This window comes from Lepidochelys kempii, chromosome 3, assembly GCF_965140265.1.
Source record: "Lepidochelys kempii isolate rLepKem1 chromosome 3, rLepKem1.hap2, whole genome shotgun sequence".
Lineage (NCBI taxonomy): Eukaryota > Metazoa > Chordata > Testudines > Cheloniidae > Lepidochelys > Lepidochelys kempii.
In genome coordinates, this window is record NC_133258.1 from 117,652,979 (window position 1) to 117,678,587 (window position 25,609).

The 25,609-nt window shown below is 40.1% G+C and overlaps 1 protein-coding gene across 10 annotated transcripts in view; it reads left to right on the top strand.

Annotated features, from left to right (window-relative positions):
• Window positions 1-25,609, top strand: part of TIAM2 (TIAM Rac1 associated GEF 2) — a 217,752-nt gene that overhangs the window by 184,224 nt on the left and 7,919 nt on the right. For 7 of the 10 annotated variants that reach the window (XM_073337723.1, XM_073337719.1, XM_073337722.1 and 4 more), the window contains 9 exons: window positions 10,364-10,543; window positions 12,524-12,592; window positions 12,972-13,097; window positions 15,519-15,627; window positions 16,340-16,519; window positions 18,303-18,421; window positions 20,491-20,599; window positions 21,985-22,043; window positions 24,938-25,043. In XM_073337723.1, the coding sequence (XP_073193824.1) occupies window positions 10,364-10,543; window positions 12,524-12,592; window positions 12,972-13,097; window positions 15,519-15,627; window positions 16,340-16,519; window positions 18,303-18,421; window positions 20,491-20,599; window positions 21,985-22,043; window positions 24,938-25,043 (1,057 nt within the window). The remainder of the gene's footprint in view (window positions 1-10,363; window positions 10,544-12,523; window positions 12,593-12,971; window positions 13,098-15,518; window positions 15,628-16,339; window positions 16,520-18,302; window positions 18,422-20,490; window positions 20,600-21,984; window positions 22,044-24,937; window positions 25,044-25,609) is intronic. The other 3 variants (XM_073337720.1, XM_073337721.1, XM_073337724.1) reach the window with 3 other exon arrangements.

Below are 25,609 nucleotides of genomic sequence, written 5' to 3' on the forward strand. Positions count from 1 at the left end.
ATAATTGCCCACTACAGGGGTTTCTTGCATCTTCCTCTGAAGCATCTAACGCTAGTCACTGTTAGACACACACACACACAGTGTTAGTAGGTAAATCACTGATCTGACCCAGCATGACATGGCAGTTCTTATGTCAATTTCTAGCTACTGAGCTTTCTGCCAGTGGTATGAAAGATGGCAAACATCTGTCCCTACAGGAAATCTGCACATTACTTACAGCAAAAAGGAACAAACGTATTTCTATTCATCTTAAAATAACTTTTTCCAAGGTGGTTGATTATCTTATGTGTAGATTTTGATGGTGGATTTTTGTGGGGGACAGAACTTGTCTGGTTATCAGATTGCTAAAAGAAAAAGTAATTTAAAGGTTTTTGTTTTGTTGTGTTTCATTTTTTTTCTATATCCAGCTCCTAGAGAGGAGCTGGAAATATTACTATAACACTTGCATTTAATTTTTGAAATGAACACATTTTTTGAAAGACCTATTAATTGGTAACATCATTTAGCTGGCATATGGCTAGCTAATAATCCAGGCTTAATTAGCAAGTCTGGGAAAGAATACCCTCCTAATACGGAATTAAAGCAGTCGTCATTGTTTTTTAATCAAGAATAAAGAATTTTATGAACCTAGAGTTTAGCAGACTGTTTTCAATCATGCTGTATGAATTTGAGTTCTTTTTAACACTGATCCACTGAGGAAAACAGATTTTTTTAATTGCCATCATTTGTGTTGATGCAGAAAAAAGATGGAGGAACAATACCTCTTTCCATATAATTGCACCTTAGTGAAGGTGATGCTGAAGACATAGCTTGCTTGATTCTCAAAGCATTAAAATCCCATAGATGTGGATAATGGGGCTGAAACGTTGCGTGACCCTTTGAAAATATCCCCATCATTGTAACCACTATACAGTGTCCTTTGGTTGAATCGCTGCACTTTTGGCCCTCCAGTGCACCTCATGTCTTGCCATCATCTAAGGACAGACATGGTCGATCAGCAGGACAGATGATGGGCACTACCTACATGCCCTCGGAATATTCAACAGTATTTAATAGTATGTTAGGGATTAAATGGTCATTGGTTTGTTGACAGGCAGCCACCCTGCAACAGGGCCTTACAAAATGGTTAATGCTGAACTACCAACTGGGAGTAATAAACTGAGAAGTGGTGGAGGGAAGTTGCAATAATTAAGAGCTAAATTATTCCCTTGAAGCAGTGTGCATGTATCAAAGGGCAATATTTGGCATATTGTTTGGGTTAAAAATTAAGGGTCATGGGTACTGTATTGCGATAGGGAGGGGAAAGTGTAGCATTAAGGGCCCACTCCTGCCAGATGTTGAGTATCTCCTCAGGGGTGCTGAGTGCCTCCACTGTAGTGGGCCCCAAAAGTGTTAGTAAATAGAGGGAAAGTGGGGAAGGATGTCACAGCTTTTTATTTCATTGGTAGAGCACAGTCAATTAATTAAACAATTGTTTATTCATCTTGTAACTCTTTGGCTCAGCATCCCTACTAATGGCATAATATCCTATAACATTTTGCTTAGTCACATTTTATAAGTGATCTATTTACTAACAGGATATTTTTGTGACTTGATTAGCATGAGACATAGTGCCCTTTTGAGCATGAATTTATTAACGAGCAGCATAGTTTAGAATGTTTTTATCAAACTAGAAAGTTCAAATAAAGGACAAGCACAATTATATAAACAAAACATCTAGCAAGCTGCTTGTTTCTTTTTCCATTTCAGAGCTCATTTGTAATCCACACCATTTAGTGGCTGATACACTTGACAGAGCATCGACATTATTGGTAAAGTCACCTTGACCTTCAGGGCAGTCCCTACCCCATGGGTGTTTTAGGTATCTGGCTAATTTCCTTACAGCACCTGATGTATTTGTTTAAGTGGTAAAATTCACTGGCACCATGGCATTCTGTTAGCAGGTATGTCTCAGGGGAGATTTGCTCTACATAAAACCATATTCTCTCAAACCATGAGCTGCCATTTACAACTACACTCTGCTTCTTTTTTTTTTTTTTTTTTTTAAATAATGCTGTTATCTGAATGTACTTGGCATTTTTCCATGATGTTGGAAGTGTTTTAAAAGTGAAGGTACGCAAGGAATTCTGTTTACATTCCTGTACAGTATTTAGTCCAATTTAAAACTGGGCACCAATAGCATCTCAAATTTTCATTCATCAACTCAAAGGATAATCATTGCAGAGTATGTTGCAGTTGTTGAGCTCAGAGTAAAGATGTGATAGTATGAGATCTAAAGGCACTTACCTTGCTCAGAAAAGCCTTTTCCTTAGAGAAGTTGATGGTGGTAATCCACAGTGCCTGCCTTCAGGAGGAGTAAAACCAGAGCTAAGAATTTAGTTTGAGCTCACAAAACTTGGCAGCAGAAACTTATGGGTCTTTGCACCAGATTTTCTCTATAGTAAGTTCTGGAACTGTTTTCATAAAAGGACATTTATGTAACAAGGTTAGAAGCTGACCAATTATACACGCACTAGGGACTACATGTTTTCTCAGATGAATGGTTTGGTCATTGCTCTTAGTAGGAGTGAAAGCATAAGTGAACGCTACATCAAATTACTGTATCTAGTAATTGAATAATAGATTTCAAGAGAGGTGTCTGCTCAATAAATAGCTTTATTACAGTCGTCTGTGTTTCAAGGTGGGATTTTTTTATTATTATTTGCAGTTTTACCCAAGTAATGGCATTTTTGTGTGTCTCTGTTGCAAGCAGAGTATCTATCAAATGATGATTCAGATCACAGCAGGGAATTGTGCTTGTTTTACCAGCGGTTCACTACAGCTTGGAAATAACCAAAATATTAACATTTGGTTCCCTTTCTGAGCTTTCTAACAAATAATCTGGGACTGCAGCTTTATTTGCAGGAGAAGCAGAAGCTGCAACCCTGGACCCCGCAGGGGAAATAAATTTTAAGAAAATTGTGACACTACATAAACAGAAAAGTATGCAAAACCCTGCCTGAAATCTTCTGCTCCTTAAATTGCATATGTTAATGGCTGACTGCATCAGAATAAGCAGAGAGGGAAGGAGGAGAGAGGCAATATTTTTAATAAGGCTATAGGATAAAAATACAGTAGGGATTCAGGGAAGTTATTATATACACTTCATTATTATGTATACACTGAGAGGTGCCATCTTTTTCTAAATCAGTATGTCGGTCTAGGTGTCTGTCTATCTGAAGAATGCCATCTGAAATTTTGCATGATACGTTAAAGGCCTGGACCCTGCATCATTGCAATGATTTTCAGTTTTGCCTTTCACTTCAGTACAAATTGGATCAGGTCCCGAAGACACTGATTTTCAGAGGTGTTGAGCAAAACTCCTGTGAACTCAGTGTGAACTGCAGGTGTTGAGCACCTTGAGAATGCAGGCCTAATTGTCTTGCATAACAGTTTACTGGATGCAAACTTTTGTACATTTCAAATGCTGATGTGATGTAGTCACAAAAGGGTGTTAGATATTTAATTAACACACAGAATGCTACTTGATGAGCAAATATCTCAGCAGTTCTTTTTAAATAAAGTTAGTATTAAAACTTCTCATGTTTTAATTAGAACAACTTTACCTTGCCAACATTACTTTACACTCTTTATGAGAAAAGCAAATCCATGTTGTTACTAATGGCATTAGAGTTCTGATTAAAATTTCTGAGACTGGGAACTTCAGAGTTAACTTTAGCTCAGCTCAATTTGTCTGGTTACTATACGAAATGCTCATCACTGTTTTCAGAGTAACAGCCGTGTTAGTCTGTATTCGCAAAAAGAAAAGGAGTACTTGTGGCACCTTAGAGACTAACCAGTTTATTTGAGCATGAGCTTTCATGAGCTACAGCTCACTTGCTGTAGCTCACAAAAGCTCATACTCATCACTGTGTTTCATCCTTTACTTACTGGGTATGCTGCTCCATCCCTAAAGGTAAGTCTGAACATGCTTAGTTTGCAGATCAGAACCCGAGAGCTTATATGAGGTTTGTTTCTGTTTAATCTACTTTGCTTTTTACTAGTAATATTTTAATTAAAAAGCATAATCTCAAACTGAAACAATCCTAAACAAAACAATGCTTCCAGGTAACACCTTTTCAATTCATACTGTGATATTTGGAGGATACTTCAGAGTTGTATTTGTTTGCCTGAGCACAGTGCACTTAGTCACACTTACTGTACTTTGTTTTGGCCCTCCATAGTGTCAAAAGATGATATCCTAGTGTTAATTAAGAATTGTTATAAAGTATCATATCGATGGATAAAATAGATTGAGAATGGGCTAAAAATCTGGTTATAAAATCTTTGTATTAGGCCCCTCTGCAATCACTGAGGTGAATCAAGTTGATCCAAAGTATCATGGAGCGTGTATTAGAAAAAGTTATTGTGCTTGCACAGCTAATGGTTTTCAGACATGACTGAGATTTTTTAGCAGTACCAGCAAGGATTTGTTTCACCCCATGAACAAATGGCCTTGGAAAGGTAATTATATTATCATAAACTAAGCTACTTTTTTTAGTTAGTGAACAGACAATTCTATTTTGTTGTTGTCCTCAAACTAAAAAAAAAAAAAAAAAAAAAAGTCCAAGGTACAAAATCCTGAAACTGGGGGATTATAACTGACCATCTAAAATAACTAGAGCTATAGCAGTACAAGAGTTCTGATATATACATTTTCATTTTATTTTGTCTCTTACCCCACCTCCAGTGCCACCTATTATCAGTAACCTCAGTATATCTGCAGTGAAAAGCTCATTATGGTAGTTTCCAGTGAAAACCAGCTTACTTTCAATAACTCCCAAACTCCAGACATTTTTTCAGCCAAATGAATGATTTAGTAGAACATATATACTATCTATACATGCACAGCACCTGGGGAGTTTATAGATGATTTTTTTTCCAGTGAAATGTGGACCCTAAAAGGTTTTGTCTTGACAGTCACATGTCCCTTAAGAAACTACAACCTGCAGATTTCTATGGCTTTGAGTGGAAAGCATTTTCCATTCATAGGGAGGATGAAAGAAGATCAAAAGCACTTTAAATAGAAAAATCATGAAAACTAGGTCTACCCTGTCTGTTTAAAGCAAGTGGAAACTTTATGGGCTTCTCTGGTTTTCTTCTCCCACAAGAGCTGACACTAGAGAAGGCATTAGGCCTACTGTTCTTTTCTTGGAATCCCACTGCTTTTCGTCTGTTGACCAGCTGTGATGCTAATCTGGTCTCATCCCTGGAAAATAATAAGCTACTGGTACACCAGGCAACTAACCAGACAAGGATTCAAGTTTAAAGTGAGTCACTTTCTGTTCTGTCGATATGATAGTAAAGTGTCATTTTGGTTTTTTATGATGATAATCAACATGATTCACCTTCAGATAATAAATTCAAAGAATTAATTACCTCCACATAGATGCAGGCATTCTTTATAAGAGTACACAACTGTGAATATACATCAGTAACAGGTCAGATACTGTACATATCATGCTCTGTGTCTCATACTGTATACCAAGTGATGGACTAGTCTATATTTTATATATGTATTTATATATAAAATTTTTGCTTAGATTTCACACTCATGTATTTTGTGTGTGTGTGTGAGAGAGAGAGAGTGAGAGAGAACATTTCATTGGGAGGTTACGTTAAAGAATTTTCTAAGCCTACTCAAAAACATTCCTGTTAATCACTTTTTTTCAAACAAATGCCAACTGCCTGCCTGGCAGAGCAAACTTTGGAGTACACGTGGTGCTTAAATGAGAAATGGTAAAATAAACAACACAGAGAAGGTAACACTAACCTCATGGAACCCTGGTTTTCATTCAGTATCATACACTATCAAGTCGCAGTGTTTCAGAGGGCAGCCATGAAATTTTGCTGGAGCTTAACCAGTTCTGATTAATGTCATGTGCTCTTTCTCCAATTAATTTTGCATAGGTTTTTAACTTTGCAGGGGATGGCAAAGCTTCAGACTGCCATGTGCATAAATGCCAAATAGCAAAGAAAATACCAAAGGTTAATCATAGCTCCCTAGTAAGGGGATTCTTTGTTCAGTTAAAAAGGTTGTTCTCTGAGTATTTTTTTCTCAAATACATTTTACTCTGTGTTTTTGAGAATCAGACGTGACTCATAACCAAGTTACGGTATAAGCATCACTGCTAATGTCTGCTTGGGCCCAAGCTCATGGGAGAATCTGGCAATATTAAGCACTGGCACGTTATATCTTTGCCCAGAACAAATCCCTCTAAAAGGTCGATAAAGATATTCCCTATTTATGTAGAACATGGCAGCCAAAATATAGGGAAAATTATATTCTCATTTCTTAAAGCAAAATGCATAGGACCAGAGTGTGAGCAACCAACCCAGGGGTGAGAAAGCAATTTCTGCCCATTGTGTGACTCTTCAGGACTTCGCATAACAGCAACCTCTGGGGTGTCTTCTACATCTCTATGGGGTGGTGGGGAGAGTAGGGGAAAAGCAACAGGATCATGACCCGGAGCCCTTTACATTAGCTTGTACAGGTAGAGCTGGTGTGGTGGTAGAAGTGTTGTACACAGCCTCGTTAGCACTTACCCCCCCCCACTTGGTAAGGCAACTCCCATCTCTTCATGCGCTATGTATTTATACCTGCTTACGGTATTTTTCACTCCCTGCATCTGATGAAGTGGGTTATAGCCCATGAAAGCTTATGCCCAAATAAATTTGTTAGCCTCTAAGGTGCCACAAGGACTCCTCGTTGTTTTTGCTGCAGAAACTGTTCTGCAAAGATCTGCATTCTGTACTGCCTTGCATCTACTGTGGCCCTTCGCAGCTGTGCAAAGTGTGCATGCAACGTGGGTGTAAAGTCCTGCCATTGGGTAGCATTTCATTCTTCCTATCAGGTGTAAATGGCTGCACCAGGAATGAAGAATCTGCCTCCGGGGAGTGCACAGCCCCATGTGCATCATGGAGCCAAGTTCTGCAGCGCCCCACTTCACAAGGGATGACAGTGGGCAGTAAGTCTGAAAACTGTCAGGGCGTACAGGCTGGAAGTGCCACCTAAGGCAGGGGGCATGCGCTTCAACATCTGAGGACTAGCCTTGCTTTCATGAAAACTGCCCTGGCATTTTAATAAAAGAAATGCATGAGATACAACAAGAATTTAGTCAGGAAGAGGGTGGGAAAGCTCAGTTCTCCAAAGCTCATGGTCCTGCAAAATGCCTCCAAATAATGCTGTGACATCCCACACCCCTTTCAGGCACTTACAGAAGATGACGCATTCAACATTATTGTCCAAGTGCATCTTTCTATAATATGTATATAATTTTTACATATTTTTTCTTAGAGTAATACTGTGCTTTGCTTATAGCCTTCAATAGGCTACCTAGTATTCTTGATCAATGGTTGCACTCCCATGGATGTCAATCACAGCTGCCCACACACACCTTGAGCTGTATTTCGCCTGAAGTCAAAGTCATTATGACACAGATGTCACACTGTCTGACATCAGAAACAAAGGAGATAAAACTCAAGTGTTTTGGAAATTCATCTTCTTGTAAAGGTTCTTAAAATAAAACCATGATTTGCTAAGTGCAAAGAATAATTATTTCAAAACCTGCTATTTTTAATGCCACAGAGTTAAGTGTGATTTTTGACAAATTTCAGCAAGACAAAGCTGTAATCTCAACAGATGCCATTCAATGTATACTGTATTTTGTCAAATCCTATTTTGTGCTGTAAATATGGCCCTTAACTAGATTCCGCAGTCCTGAGAGCTGTCATTACACAGGGACTGTGGAGTAGATGCTTGCATGCATTAGTGTTGCAAGGTACTGTAAGCATTGTTTGGGAATAATAGCCATTTAAAGCCAGGGACTGGAAAGTCCTACGTTGATATTGTTTGACATTTTAAAAAATTATATCCACTTATCTGGATGTTAGGAATGCATATTTATTTTGTCGAATAATTGATTGGGATTTTATGCTGTAATTTATGGTGTCATTATATGATGCACGTTGCCTAATGGTTATAGGAAATGTGGCAGAGCATCTGGCCTGGAAGGCTAGCCGCCGGCTCCTCCCCTGCAGGCTCAGCTCACTGCACCGCTGGCGCAATGCTCTGGGGGGTGGGATTGTGAGCTCCTGGGACGGTGCAGCTGCAGAGCCCAGCCTGACCCGGTGCTCTGTGCTGCACGGTGGCATGGCTGGCTCCATGTGTAGCGCCGCCAGCCACCCGTGCTCCAGGCAGCGTGGTAAGGGGGCAGGGAGCAGGGGGATTGGATAGAGGGCAGCGGAGTTTGGGAGGGGTGTTCAAGGGGCAGGGGTTTGGATAGGGGTTGGGGCGGTCAGAGGCAGGAGTCCCAGGGGGGCAGTCAGGAATGAGAGGAGGGGTTGGATGGGGTGGCGGGGGGAAGTCGGGGTGGGGGTTCTGGGGTCGGTCAGGGGACAGGGAGAAGGGGTGGTTGGATGGGGCAAGGGTCCGGGGGGAGGCAGTCAGGAATGAGAGGAGGGGTTGGATGGGGTGGCAGGGGGAAGTCAGGGGTGAGGGTTCTGGGGGCGGTCAGGGGACAGGGAGGAAGGGATGGTTGGATGGGGGGAGGCAGTCAGGAATCAGAGGAGGGATTGGATGGGGTCCTGGGGGCAGTTGGGGACAGGGAGCGGGGGGGTGGATGGGGCAGCGGTCCTCGGGGGGCCATCAGGGAATGGAGGGGTTGGATGGGGCAGGAGTCCCGAGAGGGGGCCGTCAGAGGGTGAGAAGGAGGGGGGAATAAGGGGCAGGGGTCAGGCCACGCCTGGCTATTTGGGGAGGCACAGCCTCCCCTAACCAGCCCTCCATACAATTTCCAAAACCCAATGCGGCCCTCAGGCCAAAAAGTTTGCCCTTCCCTGGTTTACGAGCTACTTCCCTAAACATCAGAACTTCTGTTATTTCTCCATTGGATGACACCATAACATGGCAAGCCTTTGTAGTTCCTGTTTCAGATTTTAGCCTGACATTATCGCTTAGGACACCCAGCTCCATATTCTGGACTAAAGGCTGTGCTGTGCTGAGTTTGGACTCAGAATAGTTGAGAAGGAAAGGGAGTGGAAAGGAGCCACCTTTAAGCTTCCCTAATTTTTGGCCATCTGAAATGACTTTTGAAGTAATTTAGAGCAGCCTAAGGGCTGCTGTATATTGCACTGACTGCTTTGCTGAATCAGCACCTTAGTTCAGAACCATGAAGGAAACATTTGTATATGGACTCACACATGTGTGCAGCTGATTTCATTTATGGCTTGGTCTCCTAAATAGAATATAAGATATGGCACAACATTTTGTGACAATCCAATATTAGTATTAGACACTGCAGGTACAGTGTACATATAGGTATATACAGGAACAGATGCATCTGATGAAGTGAGCTGTAGCTCATGAAAGCTTATGCTCAAATAAATTTGTTAGTCTCGAAGGTGCCACAAGTACTCCTTTTCTTTTTGTGAATACAGACTAACACGACTGCTACTCTGAAACCTGTCAGATACTTCAGTGCTGCTCATGGTATAAAGTTGTACTCAGACATATAGGAGTATTGGAAATCGTATTGCTTGTGTAATTTAAAACTGTGCTAGACTAAACACTCTGGGGTATACTAGGAAACAGTCTCGCATTGTCAGGAGGCATTCTCCTGTTTTCTTCTAGGATTCATTACCCTTTTTGTTTCATCTCCACCTCTCATCCTGCTTGAGAAACTGTTATCTCGTTTTTTTTACTATGGTTAAAATTTTCAAACACCCCTACATGATTTAGGTTCCTAAGTCCCATTTTCAAAAGTGACTTTGACACTAAGAAGCTCATGTCTTATTGAAAGTCAATAATCTGAAACAGATAATAAATAAAAACGAGTAAAAAGAAAGGTAAAGAACATTTTATTTTCTGTTCCTTCCTATCTTCCTGGAGTGAATGTGGCAAAAAAGAGGAGAAATAGATTATACAGAAAGTAACTTCAGACAATGCTTAGTATCAAAATAGATGTTGCAGATTGAGCATGATCTTGTATTTCCTGTATGTGTTAAACATCCACGGAAGTCAGTACAAAAAATGTTGGATCAAATCACTAGAAAATTGCAAATGTTGTTGTTTTGATCTGTGAAACAATTTTTCTTGTAAAGGACCACATTATGCCATTTATTGTTTTCTTTTATGCTGTATTATGCCTTCAAAGCAATAGGGAGTTATGCTTTAAAAATCAATGGTCTGATATGGCCCAGTGAATTTAGAACAGGAGGAAACATGAATCTGTGAATCCCCTTTCCTATATAAAGTTCTAAAAAGGCTGCACCTACCTTTTGTGTCCTTTGTTTTCAAATGAGTCTACTTCTTTTAATCCAATAGAGCACCGAACAAATTACTACATTGTGTCAGAAATTTCCTGAAGTCCAGGCAAACGGCATGGAAGGACAAAAGGACAGCCAAGATCCACCCCTGAGACCACTGGGACGAGCCCTGTCTGATGCAGATAGGTTGAGAAAGGTCATCCAAGAACTTATGGACACTGAGAAATCGTATGTCAAGGTAATAGAAAAAACCTTCTGTTTAGCTATATGCTTCCTGTTGAGCTCTACAATGGTTTGCATACTATACTTGTACATTTTCAGGCTTATCTGTGTATGAGCTGACCATTAAAAGGGCCTGAGCTTACTCACATGAGCATTCACATCACCTTCAATGGACTTACCTTTTGTGAGTAACGACTGCAGGTCCAGGCCCTAAGATTTCAGATCCCTGGGCAATTTGAGATGTATTCTTATATCCAGGGGAGTGGAAATTCATGGGTAGAGGGCATCTGCAATATCTGAGGATTGAGATCATCCTGTCAGGTCATCCAGTGGATTTTTCCATACTTCTCCAGAATTTAAGCTTTCACATATTTTTAAAGATTAGCTTTTCTGATTACGAAGAATGTCTCTTACCATGGAAACTAATGAATTGGTCAATAATTGGCAATTATTTTTGAATCTGCAGCCAGGGAGACTTAAACACATAATGCACAATTTCAGCTGTTTCTAGTAATAATAATTTGTTCAATTAGTAAATAAGGCCATACTTTTTTTGAATGCCTGGCTCTTTAATTAGACCCAAGCTAATTAAGTCTGAATTCCAAAAGGAGAAACTTCAATTAAAAGTCTTATGTGAAGCTTGGATTTGTTAACTTTCATCAAGGAAGAAGCCTGTTCACAATCCGAAGTACTGCCAACCTAACACTTGATCTCAAAATATATGCTATTAGGTATAGGTATTTGCTGGAATCAACATGCATGTGGAAGTCTAGGAGGGAAGGTTCCCAATGTATTTGCTTTAGAAATCTCAATTATCTCCAGCTATGCTTCCTCGAGCAAACTAGGTATATCTACATAAAATGGATCCCTGAAGAAGTCCAGCTGCTCTTTCTTGTATAGAGACCACTTTAATCAAGGTTTCAGAGTAACAGCCATGCTAGTCTGTATCCACAAAAAGAAAAGGAGGACTTGCGGCACCTTAGAGACTAACAAATTTATTTGAGCATAAGCTTTCGTGAGCTACAGCTACAGTTAACAAAAGCTTATGCTCAAATAAATGTGTTAGTTCTCTAAGGTGCCACAAGTACTCCTTTTCACTTTAATCAAGACTCAGTGTGCCCTTAGATATTTGGATACATCCACTTATGATACAAAGCAAGCATTGTACCTACTTGGACATGAGAACATGACCTAATCTATGTGCAGGCATTTGGTAATCAGATAGTTTCATCTTGATCCCCCAAAATTCAAATAGCTTCAAGGATGACAATTCAGATTCTTTTTATCTTGTGGTTTAATATGGAGGTCATTGAGGTGTGTTGTAATAGCTGCCAAACATCCCAGATCAGGCAAGTCATAACATTTTGGTGCAGGGCTCTCAAGAAGACACACATTCTGCCCTTCCCGTTAAGAAATTCTGCCACTTCTTTTCTCAGGGTGACAAAGCCCTACTGCATTGACCCACGAGGCAGCCATCACACTTTGATATGACATAATAAGTCTTCCAAAACAGCTTCAAGTCTGTGAAGAAATGACTGGAAAAGCCCTTTAATCATGTTGCCCTGAAAAAATAACAAAGCACCTTAATGTGTAATAAGATTTAAAAACACTACACATCATTTTGATTGTTAATACTAATGTTTAATGGACTTGTTACTGCTATTGTTCACCCAACCTGCATGCTTATGAACCTTGATGTTGTTCATGTATTTCTATATTTGTGTTCTTCATAAAACTATCTTCTGTAATATTTGTATACCTCTCTGCACTAAAACATTTCTTTGTTAAACTGTGCAGTTTGGGGCTATAAGACTGATAAAGCTTCAGTGTTAGGTTCCGATTAGTTTGCGTCTAAACTAAAAATAGTTTTTAGTATTGCAAAAAAGTGAATTGTTTCTCAGTTTTCTTCTTGAACGTGATTTTTATACACAGCTCTCAAATGCAGTATGGTTTTGAATTGTTATATAAAGCTGAGCAAATTCTTTGTTTCTTGCAGGATTTGAGCTGCCTTTTTGAGTTATACTTGGAACCCCTTCAAAATGAGACCTTCCTTACCCAAGATGAGGTGAGGCAATAGTTAAAAAAGATGTTTTCTTCGTTCTTTTTTATTCTTTCCAAAATCACTTGACACTTGGGCGAACATGACAGAAAAAGCAAACAACAAACATACCAATAGAGCATACGCTATTGTGTTTTTCTATTTAGCACATTAGTTACATCTTTTGTAATGGTAATTGTTCTCCTGACTAAAACGTTTCTAAAAAATACTTTGGTATTTTTTAGCCACTTTTTCTTTGTGGAGTCAATGCCAACATTATTAAGAAAACAAAAAATCATTGACCTGTGGCATCCCTTTGCTTATAGCTCCTCTTTAGTGGATTGTCTCCTCATGGCATCCAGTAAAGTTGGACACTTCATATCTGTCATGTCTGATTTTCACACAGATGGAGTCATTGTTTGGCAGTCTGCCAGAAATGTTAAATTTCCAGAAGGTGTTTTTGGAGACCCTGGAAGATGGAATTTCTTCCTCCTCAGATTTTAACACACTGGAAACCCCATCCCAGTTTCGGGTAAACATGTGGTCTTTTAACAAATTGTAATGTCTGGAAGTTTGTGCAGAGTTCTGGTATTTAGGTTTATTTTCTCTCTCTCTTCTCTTTCTCTCCATATAGCAGGTTTTTTATGTTAGCTTTGCTTTTTATTGCAAATACATATTTGAGCACTGACTGAATTCAGAAATGAAAAATAAAGGCCTACTTTGCATTTTAGTTCTTCTCTTTTCCATGGTGCATGATGTGCCACTGGAAACAAGTACAGATTTAGATGTTCAGTATTCTATAAACACATAATGCTTAAAGGTGCTGTGTTCTCTTATAGCAAGGTCATTATCGCTTGGCCAAATTCTGCTCTGCAATTATGCCCCCTGCAGTCCATTGAAGTGATGGTGCCTAATTCACCAGCTACATGATACAAATAACCCCAACTATAGACAATGGGAGTTCTCTCACATCCAGGGCCCATTGAGAGTAAGTGAAGGCAGAATATGGCCCACTGTATGGTTCTTCAATATGCCTTAGTAGCATCACTCATTCACCACGCACAAGAGGTGGCTCCTATCCCGTGACTGCGGCGTTATGGAAGTAGGGGACAGTTCTGCTGTGTCTCCCAGATACGCATTGACTTTCACTAAAGAAATTTTGGGTAAAAAGGCTATTTTTAAAGTTTTGTTACTTTTTTGGTTTGTCCCCTTCCCATCTCTTTTAATGGCTCCTACTTTTTTACTCTGTCATTCTGTGGATTGCTTTCTAATAAGATATCTCTCCTGCCCTGGTAGTCTCCAGGACTCGCAGTCCTTCCCAAGCTTACCTTCATCCAAAAAAAGAAACACAAAAGCACCCAGGAATTACCACCTTTTGGAAAAAAATGTTAACAGGCTTGAAAATCATCAGAATTTTTTTTATACCTTCTTCTGGCATCAGCCCCTACTTTCTTTTCACCCATACAGTCACCCATATTCTTTCCAACACCATAAGCTCCATCACATGGTTGCCCAACCTTCTCCCTATCCCATTGCAGCCATGTAGTAGGATAAAACTATATAATATAGTCATTGAAGGGTAAACTAAGTGTATTCAACAGCATGACCAGTTATTAAACCTTGTGCAAGAAGCAATATTGTCAGTGTAAAGTAAACTTCCTAATACCTTTCCAGTGGGGTAAACAGGGTTTTTGAAGAGCAAATGATTGCATGTGTTTGCATATGCAAGTACAGGAATGGAATCCCATTGTGTCTGTGTGAAGCTCCATTTATAAAATATGCTGTTGTTAAGCAGCAGACACAGCAAAACCGATTTATTTTTGCAGACTCATGCTGCAACATGACGCTGTTGGCAGAGAAAGGAATCAAAGATGAAGTAATTGGTGTAGCTGACCCACACATACCTGGGGCAGGGAGAGTGGAGGAGTACAGGGAATTATTTTTATAAGTGCAGGAAAACTGCCTCTTCACACTTTTCAATTGACAGGCTCATGCTAGCTGTGATTTTCTTTGTGTAGAAGACAGGAGGTATGGAGATGTAATGAGTAATGGAGAAACACTAGAATTTTATTATAACTACTGATTTGTTTTTTCTTGGATTGCTCTATGAAGTGGCACTAATTACAGTATTAATCTTTAGCTTGTATGCATTTCATTAGCTTATTTCCCAAAGATACATAATAAATAGGGAAAGCTCAATTTCTTAAAGAAGTTCTTAATTTTTCTTTTTTAAAAAGTGAATTCAATGTTCATGAAACATGTCATTTTGATAGCACCGGAGACTGAAGTTCTCTATCTTGGACACCGCTGGTCCGTTGTCGCACCTTTAATCCTGACCTGGAGGGACGAATGAGGGGAGAGTCAGTGCCCAAACCCTTGCAATGCTTGGTCTCATTGCTGAGGCTGAGACTGACTGCCAGATGAAGTGGTTGTTTTGGTGATGTCCACAGAGAACTGGCTGAAACCATCCAATCATTTACCGTAGGCCACTGAGTAATTGTCAAATGGGAACAACTTTTACCTACAAACCTGGATTGGATTTGAATATATAACCTAAAGTCAAAAGGGTCCATATTCTACTAGAACCCTCTCACTTATACAGCCATACGTCAGAGAGGGTACACTTGCTTTTCAAACACCTACCCTTTGGAAAAATCCATTTCAACCACCTTTTTCAGTTGTAAACTGAGCATATTTATAGGAAAGCCTTTGAAACAAAACAAATACAGAATCTAACAAGACTATCTGGCTTTTCACAGTGGAGCCACACTTTAATGTTCTGGTATGCAGTGATTCCAGTTGTTAAATTAGGTTTATGGTTATATCTAGAGAATATATCCAGAACAGAAGCTGCCTTAGCTTGGAAATGGGGCCACAATATAAACTATTTAAATCATTGCAGAGCCTTAATTAAGATTTTAATAAATAAATATGTTGATTATCTTGGTTTCAGAAACTGCTGTTTTCACTCGGTGGTTCTTTCCTATATTATGCTGACCACTTCAAACTGTACAGTGGGTTCTGTGCAAACCACATAAAAGTTCAGAAAGTCCTTGAGCGAGGTAATTCATTTTTTTGATTGATATAATTCATTTGCATGACTTTAACTTCAAATAAATCACTATAACTAGTTTTATCAATTTGAGGTTTGTGCCCCAGGAGAATCCTAATATTAAAAAAGGAGAAGTGGGAGGTCTTTTTACATGAATATCTGTGATCTGTCCTTGTGCTGAAATGTAATCATGATCTGAGAAAATAATAGGAGAAGTTTTCTTTTGTAACACCTTCAGAGTAGCTTGAATAACAACAGAAGCTCTTTCCATAAGGCTGTGCTATCTACAGATTCAGTTCACACTTAAAAAAACAGCAGCTTTGAGATCTATTTTTGGGTGTATGTGTGCGCGCAACATATGAGGGTTTGTGTCAGTCAAAGCTGCAGAGAACTAAGTGTACGTTGAGATGGAAGTGTTAAATTAGTTCTTTCACACTGAGATCTTGGTGTTTGGTTGTTTTGGAGCAGGCCAAGTTTATGGTACATTGAGAGAGTTGTGCCCAGGAGATGCTCACTCAGCAGCTGTCAGTTCTGTAACATTACTTGTAATTATTATGCTATTAAAACCCACGATTAATTATTCATTTTCTGCATAAAGCAGTGTTTGAAATGCATATGAAAAGTGCCTTTATAAAAAAAAAAATGGAAACGTGTTCTTCTGTTCTTCAATTAGCTTCTATGACTTCTACATTGAACTGACCAGGTTTCCTTTCTACATTTAGCCAAAACAGATAAAGCTTTTAAGGCCTTTCTGGATGCACGGAACCCCACGAAACAGCATTCTTCTACGCTGGAGTCGTACCTCATCAAGCCTGTCCAGAGAGTGCTGAAGTACCCCTTGCTCCTGAAGGAACTGGTGTCCCTGACAGATAATGAGAGTGAGGAGCATTATCATCTGACAGGTCTCGATCTTCATTCTTCTATGGAGACTAAAGGGAGTTTCAGTTTAGTTTCAACCCTTATCAAAATGGTACAACTGTTACACACCAGCAGAATTTCTGTGTTATTAGAAAGTCGTCTCAAATCCTAGAGAGAATAATACTTACTTTCCTTTCTCTCCTTTTAAAAAAAAAAAAAAAAAAGTGATTAAGAGCAAGCTGCTTTCCGTTGTTTCTCGGAAAAATCCTACTAGATGTTGGAGTGTATGGATGTCTTTGAAAAAATGGGTATGGCCAAGAGCTGCCATGATGGTTGGGACCAAGCTTCCCACTCTGTATTATTCTTGAAACACAATCAAGACAACTCAGTGTGCTTGCTTTTTTTTTTTAAAGCTAGGAAATGGTGAAGAAAGCTCCATCTTGTGGTTATTATTCACTGTCAAAATATGTTAAAAAAACTCAGCCAAATCAGTGAGAGAAAATTGCCCATAACTCTCATTTTAGTAGAGATGGATTTATGACTTCAGAGGTTTGCAATCTTCCCATTTAGAAAGGAAAAGACCACCTGTTTAAGCACAAGAGAAAATGAAGTAGGGGTTATTATTGTCTAGGACCTAGTCTTCCCTCTCTCACCCAAGAAAAACTCCCATTTGATCCTTTATTTGGATTTTAAATTATTTCAGTGGAACTTGAAAGCACTCAGCATCTGAGGGATCAGCCTTTCGAGGAAACGTTTTATGGGTTAATTTTTTTCATTTCACAACATACAGACTGAGCAAAAATCTGTTGTAGGTGAGAAATCTGAGGCTAACATCAAAGCAACAGGTTTATCAGGTATGCCCAGATAATATGGTGCGAATGGCAAAACTTTCCTTTGACTTCAAATAGAGCTGGCTAGAACCTTTACTGGAGGATTCAGAATAGATGCCAAGTAAATACAGGTGTCAGCAACCCTGATCACTTTATGGAGTCAAATGTGAAGCTGTGCCATAAACCCCAAGAGCTGGGGAAACTCTTAAAGAAGAAAATAGCTTTTCTGCATCAAAACCAATCTTGAGATGAGTTGCTGGTGGAATAAACTTGACACCAAAATATGAAAGGAATACTCAGTTAACAGTTGGCAGGGTGTGAGGAAGCAAACCTCACCTCTTCTGACCCCTTTATATATAAATCCAGCTGAAATTCAACACCTTTCTTGTAGTAGTAAGATTTTTTTTTATTTTAAAGCTGGTCTATAGAATTTAACCTCATGAATGTTTCCCCAAGATACAACATGCAAGGAGCCTGTGTGGTTGGCTACTGTATTTCCCCAAGTCTTCCTGGGCTGAGCCAAACTCCCCCCCCCCCCCCCCTTTTTTTTTTTTTTTTTTTTACAGTAAAACTCATGCAAACAGCTTATTTTAGTGTGGCTGTAGTCACACTGAAGCTCCTAATGACCTTATTCATTGATTCTTGTTTATATTAATGGTGCCACAACCACAGCTATATTTACTACCGGCTGAAGTTTTATATACTTTGTAGCTTTTTTACTAAAATATTTATTTCAGTCTTTTGAGGGATTTAAAACACTAGCTAAGAAGCTCTTTGAATATGCTTATCCACAAGTGTAGAGCCCATATTTACTAAGTAAAGTACTGATCTAGTCATAATTATTGTTGGTCATGGACCATTCTGGCTTGGGACCTTGAATACTTTCAACCCTGAGTAAAAATCTCTCCTAGGCTTTAATAAAAAAAAAAAGCATGCACTTATAAAATGAAACTGAATTATTTGTCTGTTAAATGGTGGATTTGTTTAAAAACTTCAGAAGCGCTGAAGGCAATGGAAAAAGTAGCCAGTCACATCAATGAGATGCAGAAGATATATGAGGACTATGGAACTGTGTTTGACCAGCTGGTTGCAGATCAGAGTGGAACAGAGAAGGAGGTAAAGAGAAAGAATGAAACATATATTATTCACACTTCAGATGAAGTCCTGTAAGATACTGTATCTACTTAAGTCTTATTGAAGTCATGAAGAGGATCTTAATTCAGAGTTCAGGGTGCTCAGTTTTGTGTCTCCCATCAAATTTCCTTCTCAAAGAGCTTGTCTATACAAACAGTGCATGGCAAGTTGGGGTGTAAGTCTACCTCACAATACCCTACCCGCACACTCAGTGTCCCTGTGGACCCTACTGATGTGCACTAAAATATCTTGTCTTGTTTCAGAGTGCACTGGGGAACTTTTAGTGCGCATCAACAGGCTCCGCCCAGATACTTTGTGCACAGCAGGCAAGTGCAAGGTAGACTTATACCCCATGCTGCAAATATACTGTTCATATAGATAAGACCTCAGCAGGTACTGTCATGTTTACACAAACGACTGCCAGAACCTTCTCTTGGTCTGTCATGAAGGGCCGATGGGAGCAGACAGCCACTGTAACTCACAGCAAGAAAACAATGAAAATCAGCGGCTCTCAACCTTTCCAGACTTCTGTGCCCTTTCAGGAGTCTTATTTGTCTTGTGTACCACCAAGTTTCACCTCTCTTAAAAACTACTTGCTTTCAAAATCAGACATAAAACCACAAAGTGTCACAGCACACTAGTACTGAAAAATTGCTTACTTTCTCATTTTTACCATATAATTATAAAATAAATCAAGTGAAATATAAATATTGTACTTGTATTTCAGTGTACAGTGTATAGAGCAGTATAAACAAGTCATGGTATGAAATTTTAGTTTGTACTGACTTCACTAGTGCTTTTTATGTAGCCTGTTGTAAAACTAGGCAAATAGATGAGTTGATGTAACCCCGGAAGGACCTCTCCATACCCCCAGGGGTACATGTTGGTTCCCTGGTTGGGAATCACTGCTGTAGATTATCCACATCCCAAGGCTTGAGGTCACATTTTATGCATGAGTGCTTAGATTTCAGAAAATGGAATCTCTTTTCATCAAAGATTCTAGCGGGATTCATTATAATGCCCATTACTAACATCATTCTGGATTCATCTAGTGTTGATACATACACGGCTGTTTATAAGCACAAAAAAAATTAGTCGGTATTACGGGCCAGCGCATCTGCTAGTATGAACTGTCATAGTTCTGCTAACTTCAGTTGAGCAGTCCCAATATACACCAGCTGTGGAAGTGGCTATTTTTGTCTATTAATATTTGTAATGTGTTCTCTGGTGTGAGAGACTCCTACCATCCAGGAAGGGCTTTTTTGTTACTAATATCTCAGAATTATTTGCTCTGATCTGAGTTCTGGATATGAATGTGCATCCAAGTAAAATGTGTGTGTATCACCCCTCTAATCAAATTGGTTATTTTATTACAATATTAAAAAAGAAAACTAGCAGAAGCATAATGGATCGTGTTCTCTAGTGTCTCCCAGAACTGGGCCAGCAAGCTCACTAGATTTAGCCATTTGTGGTCAAAGATGTATAAGTGGATCACCCATTTAGCTTGATCCTTAAAGGTGTGACAGCTAATGATTTCATTGTTTTAAGGTTCATCCTGGTAAAAGAGCCAAATTGTTTCTGTTCTGGAAGCGAGAAAGAACTGCTCAAAAGAAAGAAAAGCCTAAGAGAACCAGTCATGTTCTAATTCAGTCAGTGAAAGGGTCTTATACATTGATTAGTCTACAGAAATTAAAGGGATGATAAAAGAACGTCACACTTGGCTGTATCTCAATGACAGAACTTCAAGTCAGACATAACATTCTTCAACTTAAGTGTTAGTAGCAAAAATAAGCTCTAAGAGGCAAATCACCCAGCTTCCATAACTTGTGTGCTATTATTTTTATGGGCAGTATTTTTTAAAATATATTGCTGTTTACACAACCACGGCTCAGTTGGGGTATGTATATATGGTTGCATTGAGCCATGGCTATATACAAATAACATTAAACACAGGCATACTTTTTATTTATCAGCCCGCACGCGTTAACATTTGTGGTTGATGATTGTTAATCAAGAAATTAATTGCACTTATTTTTTATAACGTAATACAGGTCACAGAACTTTCAATGGGAGAACTTCTGATGCACTCTGCTGTTTCCTGGTTGAATCCTTTCCCATCACTGGGCAAAGCAAGAAAAGACCTTGAACTTACAGTGTTTGGTTAGTGTCCTATTAAGAGAAAACCCTAAAGATATCGAGTACATCATCTAGCTAGTAAAATATGACAACTGACATTGTACTAATGAAGACTAACTAAAATGTAAGCCCTGCTATAGCCATGTAATGGTTGGGGTAGTCCTTCATATGGAGGACAGACACAAAATTTCCCGGTAATGTTATTGAGATGTAGAAGATAGAGGTCTAGATACCTGGAAATGAGATTAGTAGCACATGCACTAACTTCTCTGTGATGGCTTTTCCTTCTGCCTGCTCTACTATCACCAAAGACCTCAGCTCATCTCTGCAAACATTGCCACTGTATGGCATACACCTACATGGGTAGCTGAAGATATGAATGACTTCGAAGGTTTGAGTTAGTCATCAGCTACATGAAAGAAATAATAGAGACTTTGAACTTCAACGAATTTAGACACAGCTGATTTATGTAGAAATTGTGGGTGAGCTAAAAAACATTATGCTTAACATGCCAGTTGTGGGTAGCCGTTAGGGTAAGTGGGCATTTCTGTTTGAAATTGAAGCACATGTATGAGGAGGCACCACCTCTTTCCCCACAGATTAACACAGTTGGATTTATCAGTGATTCATTTATACTGAACATGTTGGGCCAGGCACTGGGAATTCCCAAACCCCATCCCTAAAGGGAAATGTCTGAGTGATACATGGGGAGGCAGGATTGTCCAGTGGTTAGAGCAACAGCATGCAACTGAGGAAATCTGGCTTCAATTCCCCACCTCCACCACAGACATTTCCCTAGTGACCATAGGCAACTCACTGAGTGCCTCAGTTCTCCATCTGCAAAATGAAGATAATAGCACTTCCCTACCTCACTGGGGCATTGTGAGGATAGATACATTAAAGAGTGTGAGGCACTCAGATATGATGGTAATACCTTAGATAGCTAATCAGGAATTTGGAGAGTTCTGAAGTTTGTCACACTCCAGAGGAAATGCTGAACTGTATCAAAGAACAAATTTGACATCTCTAATGGGCCTCTTTTTTTCTGCAACACTTTCCTTCCCCTCAAGGGAAGTTGCTAGCATGTTGCTTCTTCACAATAACATTTCCGATTTGTACATCTGCATTTATTAAAGGCCAATTTCTGTAACCTTGATACAGGGCGATAGGCTTTCAAACAGTATTGCTCATCCCTAATTCTTTTAAGAAAGTAGTTTTGTGACAGAGGCAGACTTGCATCACACAGTTCAAGCAGTTGCTATGGGAATTTTTTTGTTGTGTGTAGGGTCAACAAGTACCCTGTAGATTGTAGTTAACTAGAAATAACTGTAAATAGTCAGTACAGCCATCATGTCTCTTTTGTTGAATACTAGACCTACAATCAGAGGCCTCTTGTTTTTCCTTTTCAGTTTTTAAGCGGGCCGTCATATTGGTATATAAGGAGAACTGTAAACTGAAAAAGAAACTGGTAAGTCTGGCAATAATTTCAATTCAAGCTATATATATTTAAGCATAGGGTCATAGAGTTTAAGGCCAGAAGGGACCACCAGATCATCTAGAATCACTATTATGATTCAAAATTGAATATGCCAACTTGAAAGAAAAGTGAATGGTACAAGCTGCTGGTTTAATGCAGCCATATCACAGTGGGCTGTGCTTGCTCCCACAGGCTAAATTGGTTGAAGTGTTCAGTATTTGACTGAGACTAGAAGACTGTCTGGATGTTGCAACAGACTGTGTTACTGATTCAATAAGCAGCACATTTCTGTGTGAACTAATGCCCCAGCAGGATGTTGGGAGGTGATTTCAGTCAGATGAGATATTAAACTTCATCATTTGAGAGTCATTAAAGAACCTAGGGGACTTTTCATTAACCTGGGTATTCTGGCATAATTCAAACTCAGTTATTTGCCAATTACATCACTTCCCCCTATAGTATCAACTGAATATGCATTCTTTATGTCCTGTCCTAAACTGGTGAGCCATGTAGCTAAAGCGATCCCTGTATGTAGTACATAGTTCACTCTGGAACGAAAGGTAGTATGGAAAGACAACATACTTATTTAATCGGGATAGCTAAAACAAATGTCCGTTTACAGCTAAGTATCATATTTTATAGGCCCCAAATACTTGAAATACACCCAACTCTCTACTCCTCAGGAGGTCACAAGGAAACCAATCAAGGGAGTGTCTTGAAATAACTTGCAGAGACTGATATACAATGAGCAGTTAAATCTAGAAAGAAATAAGCCGTGCCTTAATTTGCCTAGGATGGCTTTTTCCCGTGAATAAGCTAATTACATGCTCCTGAGGGCATTCTGCGCCAAAAAATTAAAAATTCTGCGCACATTTTAAAATTATGCAAATTCAGCATATTTTATTTATCAGATAGAATCATAAAATATCAGGGTTGGAAGGGACCTCAGGAGGTCATCTAGTCCAACCCCCTGCTCAAAGCAGGACCAATCCCCAATTAAATCATCCCAGCCAGGGCTTTGTCAAGCCTGACCTTAAAAACCTCTAAGGAAGAAGATTCCACCACCTCCCTAGGTAATACATTCCAGTGTTTCACCACCCTCCTAGTGAAAAAGATTTTCCTAATATCCAACCTAAATCTCCCCCGCTGCAACTTGAGACCATTACTCCTTGTCCTGTCATCCGCTACCAATGAGAATAGTCTAAATCCATCTTCTTTGGAACCACCTTTCAGGTAGTTGAAAGCAGCTATCAAATCTCCCCTCATTCTTCTCTTCTGTAGACTAAACAACCCCAGTTCCCTCAGCCTCTCCTCGGAAGTCATGTGTTCCAGTCCCCTAATCATTTTTGTTGCCCTCTGCTTGACTCTCTCCAATTTTTCCACATCCTTCTTGTAGTGTGGGGCCCAAATGTGGAGGCTCCAGCACGGCATTGGGGAGCACAGGGCACTGGCTGCACAGATATCAGAGATCACTGTGCAGGAACATGGACTCAGTGGTAAAGCTGCACCCAACCCTACCACAGCGCAAGGACCAGGCCTGGCCCAGAAACACCCCAGAGCCCTGCTCCTCCATGACAGGTGTGGGCAGGCAGGCTCAGCAAGGCAGGATCTAGGTGTGGAGAGGCTTAGTGTGGGGGGAATCCAGGTGTGGGTTGAGAGAGTTGTGTCGGGCAATTGGAGTGCGGGTGGCTCAATGGGGGATATCATTGGATACACAAGGGCTTGTTGGAGGGTTCTGGATGCAACAGTAATGGGACTCTGCAGGGGGGTCCTGGTGAAGGTGGTTGGGGTTCAGCAGCGGGGTTCTAAGTGTGTGGGGGATTGAGCTCATAGGGTGTGGGGGGGTTCAGTGGAGGGAGCCATATGCTGGGAGAGTGGGGTTGGGATCCAGGTGCAGCTGTTTGGGGCTCGATTGGGTGGGGATCCAGGTGGCTCGTCAGGGTGGTCCAGGCTTGGCGGGGGGGGGGGGCGTAGTGAGGCTCAGCGGAGAGTCAGGTATGAGGAGGTCTGGATGCACAGGGGTTGGCTGGATGGGGGAGCAGCTCCCTGTACAGTGATCCCTCCCCCTGTAGTTGAGGAGCGATGGGTGCAGGAAGCGCTGGGGGGGGGGTGGGCGGTAGTTTGCAGCGCTTCCTACAGCTGGGGGAGAAATGTAGGGGATGGGTCCATATGCCATGCAGGGGAAGAGGAAGTCCCATCCTCCCCAGCCGGGACTAGCAGCTGAGCCTGGCGCAGGGTAGGAGCCACCAGCTGGGTCTTCCCCAGTCCTGCCCTCCCCCCATAGTGATTCACCTATCTAATGGCTGCCCTGGGCACCTGAAACATACTGCTAGGGAGGGTCTCATGATCGTTTTTGTGGCTTCCCTTTGCTTCCCTGTCAAAGTCATTTTTCTGTGGGGGACATAAATTCTGCGCATGCGCAGGGCACAGAATTCCCCCAGGAGTAAATTACAACAGAGGAGATGACATGGAGCATTAATGTAATGTGCTTATACTAAGAGAGATATAAACAACTGTAATAAAAGGAAATGTAACAGTATTGTCAAACTGAAGAATTTGTTTTGCTAAACAATAGGTAGTTGGTTTACTCATAGTGAACTTGCTCTCAGGTAGTTTCCTTCATGTGGAAATATGTAATTTATTAAAAAACTCATTTTTCAAAGCTGCAGCAATCTATATTTCTCAGCTCTAGCTCTCATTGTTTTACAATCAAACTGACAGTAAGATATTTAAGGAGTAAGACTATTCGGATAAAATTTGCCTTGAGAAGCGAGTCCTTGGACAGAAGGCCATTTTATCAATAACATTTATATCAATGCAGATGTCACTTATGTTGCTTTACCTCTTTTTTAAAAAATATGTCTTGGTTATTTTTCAATTTGTAGCCCAATAATGTACGGGCTGCACATAATTATGGCGACTTGGATCCATTTAAATTTCGTTGGCTAATTCCTTTATCTGCTCTTCAAGTCCGGCTGGGGAATACAGCAGGTAATTATATTTAACTAAATACATTAGGAACTAATAAATAGCTACACATTGCTTCCTGAAGTCTTGTGAACAGGCAAACGTGAACCTGGCTACAAAATGTAGTATCAGATAAACATATGCCCTTTTATCTCTCCCTCTATAAATATTTATACACCCACACCCTGTAGTAGCATGTGCTTGTAAGGGCCATAGGCTTTATACACTGATAGATATTTTCATTCAGATATTCTGTCTTCACACCTCATTTTCTTCCCTTCTGTAATCAGAGAACAAGTTCAGGAATGTTGGATGTTAAATGGTTAGCCTGAAGCTGACTTGCTAGGCTGGTGTTGCTATGTCATGACTGAAACTCACAATAGAGCTGCAACAAGTTAGGCAAAACAGGTTTCAGAGTAACAGCCATGTTAGTCTGTATTCGCAAAAAGAAAGGGAGTACTTATGGCACCTTGGAGACTAACCAATTTATTTAAGCATAAGCTTTCGTGAGCTACAGCTCACTTCATCAGATGCATCCACAGTATGCATCCGATGAAGTGAGCTGTAGCTCATGAAAGCTTATGCTTAAA